At 40.7% G+C, this 10,826-nt stretch overlaps 1 protein-coding gene across 1 annotated transcript; it reads right to left on the minus strand.

Moving 5' to 3' along the window:
- Nucleotides 1-6,248: 6,248 nt before the first annotated feature.
- Nucleotides 6,249-10,520, minus strand: LOC103444633 (transcription factor VIP1). The gene is made up of 4 exons (XM_008383586.4): nt 9,672-10,520; nt 9,189-9,321; nt 7,003-7,087; nt 6,249-6,906 (listed from the first exon to the last, which is right to left on the minus strand). The coding sequence occupies exons 1-4, from the start codon at nt 10,250-10,252 to the stop codon at nt 6,677-6,679; spliced, it is 1,029 nt and encodes a 342-aa protein (XP_008381808.2). The 5' UTR covers nt 10,253-10,520; the 3' UTR covers nt 6,249-6,676.
- Nucleotides 10,521-10,826: the final 306 nt, after the last annotated feature.

A 10,826-nucleotide genomic window follows, 5' to 3' on the forward strand; every position in this document is an offset into this window, starting at 1 on the left:
CATCCCACATCGCCCAGGAGAGTGGATCCTGTAAGCCTTATATGTATATTCTCTTCTCTACCTAGCACGAGGCCTTTTGGGAGGGTTCCATCAGAACTCCGAAGTTAAGTGAGTTCGCATGAGAGTAATCCCATGATGAGTGACCCATTGAGAAGTTCTCGTGTGAGTTCCCAGAAACAAAACCGTGAGGGCGTGGTCGGGGCCCAAAGCGGACAATATCGTGCTGCGATGGAGTCGAGTCTGGGATGTGGTGGGGGTCCGGGCTGGGATGTGACAATTTGGTATCAGAGCCAATCTTTAGCATGTGTGCCGACGAGGACATCGGGCCCCTAAGGGGGTCGATTGCTACATCCCACATGGTTCAGAGGAGTGGATCATGTAAGCCTTATATGTATATTTTCATCTCTACCTAGCACGAGGCCTTCTGGGAACTCACATAAGAACTTCCCAGTAGGTCACCCATCATGGGATTGCTCTCATGCGAACTCGCTTAACTTCGGAGTTTCGATGGAACCAGAAACCAGTGAGCTCCCAAAAGGCCTCGTGCTCAGTAGAGATGGGAATATACATATAAGGCTTACAGGATCCACTCCACTAGGTGATGTGGGATGTAACAGGATGACTGCAAATCATCGAGGTGGCTACAATGCTTCTTTGGACTACTTTAGGTAGTCGTAGATCGAAGCAGACAAAGAGATCGAGAAAGAAGGGACGACTTCGAAATGATGTTGTGTTGATCTCTGCTGGGCTTGGACATATCTTCGGCTGGGTGGCTCACATGGCTTCAGGACGTGGCTTGGCTTGGACATATGCGATTATGGTTTTATATAAATTCTTTTTCTTCTTTTTTCTTCGCTTATTTACACAAATTCAATTCACCATAATTAGAACAGCAATATAATAATATTGTTGATGCACAAAACCGGAAAGGTCTTGGAACAATGTAAATCCAATAGTGAATCTGTAAGAAAGTAAATAACACAAGATGTATCGTGGTTCACCCCAATGTTTGGGCTACGTCCACACTAATTATTGTATTTCTGAGGGAGAGAGAACTATGAATATGAAAGTGAGAGCTCTGAGAGGATGAGAGAGCTTCCTTATGTGAGGATGAGCTTCTCTGAATATGAGAGGGGATGTGAGCCTCTCCCTAATTGTGAGGGTGGGGGGTCCTTTTATAGAATAAGGGTTCTTCACTTATTACATATTTGCCCATTCCTTTATTACATAATTACATTTAAGTCATCCGAGTATTTATACGAGATCTAAATACGGAGGCCCTAAGTATGATATAAACAGTAATCCCCCAAGTCTTCAGTCAAGAGATTCTTTTGGCTGGAGACTTGAAATTCAGTCCATATGTGGGCCGAAGTAACTAGATGTCGTCTAGGACTGATACTCGATATGAAACGGTGCTCAATCTGAAATGATGCTCAACTAGAAGTAGCACATGTTGCGAGGCTACTCTGCTTTTGGCTTATGTTGCCTTGGTTGGCTCGACTTGTGGCGTTGAAGGTAGGGGAGTCCCTTTTATAGAATAAAGGTTCGCTCCTCAATACATAAGTGACGGGCTAAGAGTGATGCTCGCGGCGAGGCGATTGCTCAGCTGGCGGCGATGCTCTCTAATGAAGGTGAGGGAGTCCCTTTTATAAAATAAGGGCTCACTCCTCAGTACATAAATAATAGGTTAGGAGTGATGCTCGCGACGAACCGGTTGCTCAGTAGGCGGCGATGCTCTCTAATGATGGTGAGGGAATCTCTTTTATAAAATAAGGGTTCGCTCATCAATACATAAATAATGGGCTAAGTCCCCCAAGTATTTTTTTATGAGGCCCAATATATGGTACATAGTGTAGTCCCCCAAGTCTTCGGTCAATAGAGGTTGTTGGCTAGAGACTTTAAATTAAATCCATGTATGGGCCGAAATGGCGGTTATTCGGAGGCGGTCTTTGTAGACCATGCATTAAAGCTTTGTAGGTGAAGCTTTCCAAGTGAAGCTTTTGAAGCTAGAGCTCTGTAAATGAAGCTTTTGAAGCTAGATTGACATAAGTGATGCTCATGAATGTTTATGTATGAATGACATGAGTGATGCCCATGTATAATTTTAGAATACTGGGTGTACTTTTGATCATCTAGTGGGTGATAATAGCAGCAGGTTGCCGAATAATTTTGGCGTATTGGGCGTACTTTTGATCACCTAGTGGGTGATAATAGCGGCAGGTTGCCGAATAATTTTGGCGTACTGGGCGTACTTTTGATCACCTGGTTGGTGGTAATAGCGGTAGGCTGCCGAATAATTTTTTGTAGTACTGGACGTACTTTTGATCACCTGGTTGGTGATAATAGAGGGCCCGGCTCTTTTGGGCATATGGGCCTTCGCCCTCCACATAACAGTCCAGCCCATTATTTTGGGCTTGCCGTTTTTTTTAACCCTCTGATAGGGTTATACAAATGTCTCTGAAAGATAAGAAAAATAAATTACATCATTAAAAAATAAATGCGACCCTCTGCTCAATGGGTCACACCTATAAGTCCCTCTTCTGCATGCCATCACCACCGCAATTATGTCTGCTTTTTTTTATCTTCTTTTGTTTTCTACTTTTGCTTTTGCTTTTGCTTTTTTACCGCACTCTCTTTGTCTCTTCACCTGGCAGACAGAAGGAATCATAATAATAGGAAAATCCTTTGCTTTTCTTCTTTTCTCTTTTCCTTTTTTTCTTTTCACTTTTGCTTTGCACCTCTGTCTCTGCTTTTCTCGATGAGCTTCTGAAGACTTAGCCTTTGCTTCACCCGCCTGCCATGGATGTCATTGCCATTGAGAATAGCTTCATTCCGTGCCTGCCTGAGGTGCAGAATGCTCACTAACACTAGCTACGTATTCCAGGAGTTTAGTCAGAACGAATGGGCAGCTTTCCTTTAAGTGTTTGTAACCATCTGTTTGCATCACACCTGGCAGCATGCTCTGGAAAATGTTTCCCAGGTTGTTTTTGTCTGAGTGCGTGCAGATCACCCTCGGGACAAAATTCCATCACCAAACAAGATACCTTATCCGTCTCAAAATGTGTATATAATGTTGGCAGGAAAGGATGATCCAGAGATTGCAGTATCTCCCTTTTTATCTGAGCCCTAAGAAGCTTTTTCCTACTTGCCAATGATGCTTTATCCATAACCAAGCATTCCATCATGATCAGATCGCGCAGCTTGCACCACTTCCCAACTAACATCATTTACCTTGTAGGGCTTGTAAATGGCACTGCTCAAACTACTGGAATTGCTCTCATCGCTAACATCGCTGCCAGTGCTGCCTTTGTAGATGCTGGTCGTTCTGCTCTCAATAAGATCACACAAATTAGTGATTTCACCGCTTTCAACAGACTTCTCCATACTGCTGGTACATTCACTGATTTATGTGTTGGTGAAACTCTGCTTGGTGGATTCTTGTCACTAGTTTTTGCTTCCACCATGGAAACCTTGTTTAGATAAGAAGTTTCCGCTGATTTGTTAAGAACATCATTTGGGCCTCCATGTTCAAGTTTTCTTTTATTCGAACTATGGTAATGTTTCCCCATATGGAGAAACGCTTCCTGCGAATAAGAATGCGCAGTCACGCAAGATGGTGACAGAACCCCTTCGCTTCTCGATTGTTTTGGAGATGGGGGCTGAGAAGGACGAGCAGTCCCAGTTGTGGAAGAAGGGTTGTTGCCTACATCCGGTGGTGCATAATAGCAAATCTTCAGCAAAGAACTAACCCCATCAACTAATGACTCCATGGCCTTCACACAGTCACTATCACTTTGAGGGGGGCCTCCGTGGGATTCAGAAATTTCTTTGGTGCTTCAGGCATGGCGTTTGTGTGAAGTTTGGAGAGAGAGAGATGAACTTGGTGTCTCTATGTGGGTTTTGCAGATCCACGGTAGACAGTGGTGAGGTTGTGAAGGTTTCACGGTGGTGAGATGCAAAATTGAGAGAGAACCGACATAGCTCTTCATGTCGATTCCCACAGACGGTGTCAAATGTTGATGCACAAAACCGAATGGGTCTTGGAACAACGTAAATCCGACCGTGAATCTGCAAGAAAGTAAATAATACAAGATGTATCGTGGTTCACCCAAATGTTTGGGCTACGTCCACACTGATTATTGTATTTTCTAGGGAAAGAGAGCTCTGAATATGAGAGTGAGAGCTCTGAGAGGATGAGAGAGCTTCCTTATGTGAGGATGAGCTTCTCTGAATATGAGAGGGGATGTGAGGCTCTCCCTAATTGTGAGGGTGAGGGGTCCTTTTATAGAATAAAGGCTCCTCACTTATTACATATTTGCCCCTTCTTTTATTACATAATTATATTTAAGTCCCACGAGTATTTATACGAGATCTAAATACGGAGGCCCTAAGTATGGTATAAACAAATACAAATACGAATAATAATTTTAGTAGATATATAATTTTGTAACCGAAAATTAGGGTTCATGCTCAATTGTGAATGTTTCATGCAATTGGACTAAAAAAAAAATTTCGATATTTAGATTGAGTTGTAGAAGAACTTGGATTGTAGATGTTGAATCTTGTGAATGGGTTTGTAGCAAAATAACCTTAAGTTCCTTAACACAATGTCATGAGCGTGTTAATAACGTGGTGTAACCTATTTTACTGAAGGGAAGAGAGCAGCAGAGCGGGATAGAGGAAAGCTTGAGGAATCTTATGTATTATTCATCATAGCTAGTGCCTTTATTTATGGTAAACTGGAAGGATTCATTGCCTTGTAAGTAATATAATCATAAAGGAATTAGATGTTCTAATATCCTAAATACAACCTACTAGGAATCTATATAATCACATGTACAATAATTAATATCAAACCAGAATTATAAGAAATAAACAAAACAAGAAATTCTTTTTAAATTAAGAATTCAAATACCTGGTAGACATATCTCGAATGCGTTCTACAAGTTTCTTCGACAACACTCAATAAATGCCCTCGATAACACTCATCATATTACTTTAGTAAACGTTAACATATGCACAACATGGTTCGGCAAATGACAATAAGCCCACCAAGTGTTCGTTGAACTACCTCCATGGATAAAACTTGAACTTTGTATGTTTCTATTTAAAAATCATGGACCTTTAATATTCGAACCCCTCAAAGTTCAAATCATAAATTCGCCACTAAATGTGTCTATATATTGTGCACTATTTTTTTAATACAAGTAAGATTCTATCTACGTTAAAGATAGGAAGGTTTAAACTCGAAATACAGTAAGTTGAGTAGAAATACCCTATTCATTAGGACAATTTACCAATTACTTTTTATTTTATTTTACTTTGTACAAACAATATTTTAAAAGGAGAAGTCAAACCTAGAACTCAGTTAGAAAGGAACATAAGCTACTACTATATATATATATATGATAACACACTATTCTATCTTTGATTTTTGTTATAATAATTGTTTTCTTGTCCAGTAGTATGTGTACATAATACAACATACTTAATTATATAATTGGATAGATGTTAATGAAATATAAAATAGGAACATGTCATGCTCACCAAACTTGCATGTGATATTTGTTCTTCTCCCTCATTAATATAATGGACTTAATACACATTATAACGACTCAAATGATTCTTTAGTCATCAACTTTCACAAATAATTTCATTCATTGACAAGACACGCCAATTATTATCCTTCGTTTTGTGACGCAACAAATGACCCTTAAGTTTTTAGACTCCACTCAAGTGATAGTGATTATCGTTAGACGAGTTTCAATTTCGAGATTTGTATTATTTCAAAATCTGTGTAGTGAATAGACATAAATCTCAAAATTTATACTCATCAAGTGATAACAAATAGAATAGTAAGCACTACCACCACATGAGAGTAGTGAGCAAAACTACCTCCCTCATACGTAGAACAAATTCTCAGGCCCCACCCTTCGATCAGACCACCACTCTTGGACGCAGTCCGACCGGGCAAAGAGAAGAATCGCTCCACACACGGTGTTTTGGTTCCATCCCGACCTGGCATATGACAGTGGCAGTATCCAAACAAATTATACGTCATAATGCGGTTGCCTTGGACCCCGTTGTGCCACGCATGTATGGGAAAAAATTTCTCAAGGGGCGACAAAATGAGATGAGAGTCGCCACTTGTACGCACTTGTAGCAGTGACAAGCTTGAAAATTGGAATGTAAACCCAAAGAAGAGAGAAGAAAACAAAACCATTAAACAACAATTTCTGAATCTATCATAACAGAAAGAAGACACATTGACATTCCTTAGCAAGGGGGGCCAACACAATATATGATGATACAACCGCTGCATAACCAACAGTTCAAACCCTTGAGGTTGCTTGTTCGACAAGTACAACGACGATAACTAGGTGTTCCGGTAAGATTTGGACTCTAAAAATGATATTCTAATCTGCTAGAAATGATAATAATAACATAAGAGTTAATCTGTAGTTTTAAATTAACTGATACAGGGAACTGTGGGGTTCTGTGTGTACTGGTGTGAGCAGCAATCTTCACAGCCTTAAGTCCTGTACCACATACATATACATGATCTGTATGTATGTAGTATGTACAAGAAGCTATTTGATGAGATTTACTACCCTCCTCTAATTCGAAAAACATTATGAAATACCTAAACTGTGGTTAATGATTTCTTGGAGAGCTTCTATGCCCTCCCGTTGAAATCCATGTAGCTCGGGTGAGCCTGCCCACTGGCGACGCCCTGGTTGTGATGCTGCTGGTGCTGGTGCTGGGTCTGGTTCTGGTGGAGCTGGGTCTGACCATACTGAGGGGGGAGCCCTCCGTAGAAAGGGTTTCCATTCCCAGCCCCGGGTCGGATTTGGTTGGCTTCAATCTTAAGCCGCTGCGCTTCCTCCTTAAGTTTCTCACTCAAGGCTGAAGGCGTAAAATAAAGCAAACGGCAACTATAACATAATTTTAAAAGAACAGACGGTTAAAATTTAGCACAAACGTATGAAATGAAACTCGTACCATCTCTAAGCTGTGATTGTTGCTCCAGAGCCTGTAGGCGAAGTTTGAGCTCCTTATTCTCAGCAGTTATGACAGTAGTGTCTCTCTGCACCATAGATAAGCTGTATAAGCACGACGAGAACTTTTTGAATTGTGATTGTAACCTTGCTTTATTTGTCTTTCTAGTTAAGTTTTGTGGCGACTCCAACATTCAACCAACTTACAGAACATGATAAACTCTGGTTTTACGGTTGTACCGGCAAACTACTAAAGCTCGTGAAGAAATTAAATCAGTTATGACTATTTACAAAAATGACAAGGGATGGAAGTAGGAATATAATAAGAGGCTACTTTTAGAAACATTGAATACCCAACCTTAATAACCAACCAATTATTAAAGGGCAGAGACATGAAATATGCAGTCATGTGGCACATCCGAAATGTTTGCAAAGTCGATACAATTAGTTTCCGTAACAAAAGAATACAGCACATGTTAATAGTAGAGACAATGACAGATACACATTCCATCATTTAGACAGCTGCAGAAACATGCAAATCAATTACTGTGTCTTCAGGAACTATGGTGACAATGTGTAATTTGTTGAAGAATATATAATTTGAGAAAATGTCGAATTTGGGCATCTTGGTTAGTAACCTTTCTCCCTGCTAAATAGACCGATAAGGATGCCATTATAATGTGGTGTTAAACTAAAAACCTTCACCTATATTTAGGGAAAAAGAAAAAGAAAATTACTGTTATCCAGATCTGATTCTCCGACTAAAATCCTAAACTGAGACATCTGAATTACCTGAACTATGTGCTATACAAACTTGCTGTGTTTTATAAGGACATATACTATAAGTTAAAACTGGGTCACACAACAAAGTCCCTTTAGAAACATCTTGGTTTTAACCTCTGCCAAAAAGCAAGAGTCCAAAACCAGACAACGACCCTTAAACTGCAGCAAACTTGTTTGGCTTTTTTCCTAATCAAACAAATTAAGAAGAACATACAATGACATCTACGAGGGCTCAAGTTTGATTGTAACTTTTGACTCTTCAATTCTCCATGACTAGTATGCATCTATTACTGCATTCATGGTTCAATAGCATGTCATTGGCGACAAAGTTTTATAAGTTCCTGGAACCTACTTTCTAATATTAAAGCTTCAATCGTTTAAGAAACCTACTACCAAGGAAGCCTGCATTGTCTAATATAGAGGCCTGCTGGGTCTGGATATGACTTGGACAGAGCTCGCTAGTCGAAAAGACATACGGAGAAAGTGGCCAATGCACTTATTCCCAACTCGATTAATGTACCACAAGAACTCAGGTTTACGGTAACTACACACTACAAATGTTTAACGACCTTCAACAAGAAAGTGAATCCTGGTTTAAACTTTAAAGTACAGTATTTGTTGTAGGTTATAACACTTTTTCCCCCTTAATAATGTGCCCCATTTACATCCTTCTAAATATGTAGCCGGATCTGTTTTGGATGCACCAAAATATAATGTAACCAGATGCAGACATCCAAAAAGCGATAAAACCCAAAAAAAATTGAAAACCGCAGCAATTCCATACACAAATAGTTATCATGTAACAATGGTTTTTGTAGATGATTCTTCATACCATGAACATATGATTAAAAACACGTTACTTTGCATGTTAGGATTAAGCATGTCAAACTTAGGGTTTATTTTGGAAAGATAACTACATGGAAACATGCAACGACGTAGATTTACATAAGCGAATTATCATCACTGAAACTCGATCAACACACATTATTATTGTGTACTATGTAAGTGTACGTTTCCTTCTTGGGTTGTTAATGGAAGTTCAAAATCATACCAAAATAAAGATCGTAATCAAAGTTAAACTATCACTTAAATAAAGTACATTCTAAACACAATAACGGCACTCTTCTCAAAAAAAACACAATAACGGCACATTTTCCTATCCTGGATCATTGAAAATCACAGCAAAAATTTTCAAACCAAACCACGCACATCAATAAACAAATAACTTCATGACGATCCTCACAAAGCAGAGAATACCATATTTGCAATGAAAATGCATGAAACGTCTGCATCATAACAAGCCAAGTTGTGGGTTTCATTGGTTTAGCATGTAATACCGAAAAGTCTAGCCCAAATGATACTTCTAATTCTACAAAGCGACAAAGGTCAAGGTCTTAGGTAATATACCTGTAACAGAGTGACCTGGGCGGAGAGGGTGGTCGCCTCGGTCTGAAGAGTCTGCACCTTCCTCTCCAGCTCATTCGCATACTTCACCTTCCTCTCCTTGGACCTCGCAGCGGATTGCCTATTAGCTAAAATCCTACGAAACCACAAAATAAAAAATTAAAAATTAAAAAACAACCCTCAATTTCTCATTCAATCAAATAATATCCACAAAGATAACCCAAAATATAAAAACACGCACAAAAAACAAACAAAAAACGCAAATCTTTCTTTCCTAACACAAACTTCAACCACAAAACTATGTTAAGACTAAGAGAGACCAAAATAATTCACAAAATTTAAGCAAAAAAAATCCATTTTCCGTATCAAATAAGATGTAATTCCCCTCAGTTTAATTACATTAATTCGATCGCAAACAATTTGATCGATATTTGCTGAAGAAAAAACCTGTAAAAAATAACACCAGTAGAGAAGAAAAGGAGCAACCTTTTAGCTCTCTTAGGGTCGGTCAGAGAGAGCTCAGCAAGTCTCTCAGGAGCTATGGACTTCTTGAAGCCGTTCAGGGTGATCACCGACGAGTCCGCCTCGATAGACGAACCGTCCATCGAGATGCTGTGCCTGTGGGATCGAGACCTCTGCCCCCCAGTCAGTTCCCTGCCTGAATCCCCCAGGCCCAGGCCGTCGAAAAAGTCAGAGTCGACGGAGAGGCTCCGGAGGTGGGCAGCGGTGGCGGTGGAGCCGGAGGAAGCGGTGGGCTTGGGAGTGGAGGAGAAGGGGTTGGGTGGTTGGCCCCCCGAGGAGTCGTCGGACTCGAGAAACATGGCGATGTTGTCGCTGTCACTGCCACGTGGCGGGAGGTTGGGGGAGGCGAGGCAGGAGAGGTCGAGGTCGGAAGGGTCGAAGAGGAGGAGGTCGTCGAAGTTGGGGGTGCGGAAGGATGTGTCGGAGTGAGCCCGGCGGTGGTGGGACCCGCGCTGAGGGGTCTCCGACATCTGCTCCATGTCATTGAATGTCGGGAAGGGTCCGGCAGCAGCGCCGAAGTTGTTGTTGACGTTGTTGGAATCCATTTTTGTGTCTTTCCGTCTGTTTTTTTTTCCGGTTGGTGGTGGTGAGTGGCTGTGGAGGGCGGTGATTGATAGTGGTGACGCCTGGTGGTCAGGTGTTTAATGTTTATTGACGAGGGTTGTGTGGTGGTGGGAGTTTAGGTTGTTGAAAGCAACGGGGAGAGAGAGAGTGTGAGAGAGAAAAGTGCTTTTCGTTTTGGTCTTGGGAACTGGGTAAGCAGGTATGACTTGAAGAAGCAGCCGCCGAGTCGTGTGTGGAGAGAAGGGCGGCATTTCAATCCTATTTATATCGTACATATACGATGAATGGGTGTAATTTGAGAAAGAAGTTGAAGTTGTGTCCTTCAACTGCAAACTTTTTTTTTTCCAACAAAGATTGTTGAACTTTAGCAAATAGCACCTGCCATACTGGTATGATTCGAACTGATAAAATTACTCTCATTTAGTCCAGGAGTATTTTTTGGATAATTATACTAATGACATTCTATTTTAAACTAATTTAAACTGTATGAAAGAGGGAATTTAGGCGCGGAAAAACTATATCCGTTATAGTAAATGTGGCTACGTCCACGTGTTC

Source organism: Malus domestica, chromosome 10 (genome assembly GCF_042453785.1).
Source record: "Malus domestica chromosome 10, GDT2T_hap1".
Classification (NCBI taxonomy): Eukaryota; Viridiplantae; Streptophyta; class Magnoliopsida; order Rosales; family Rosaceae; genus Malus; species Malus domestica.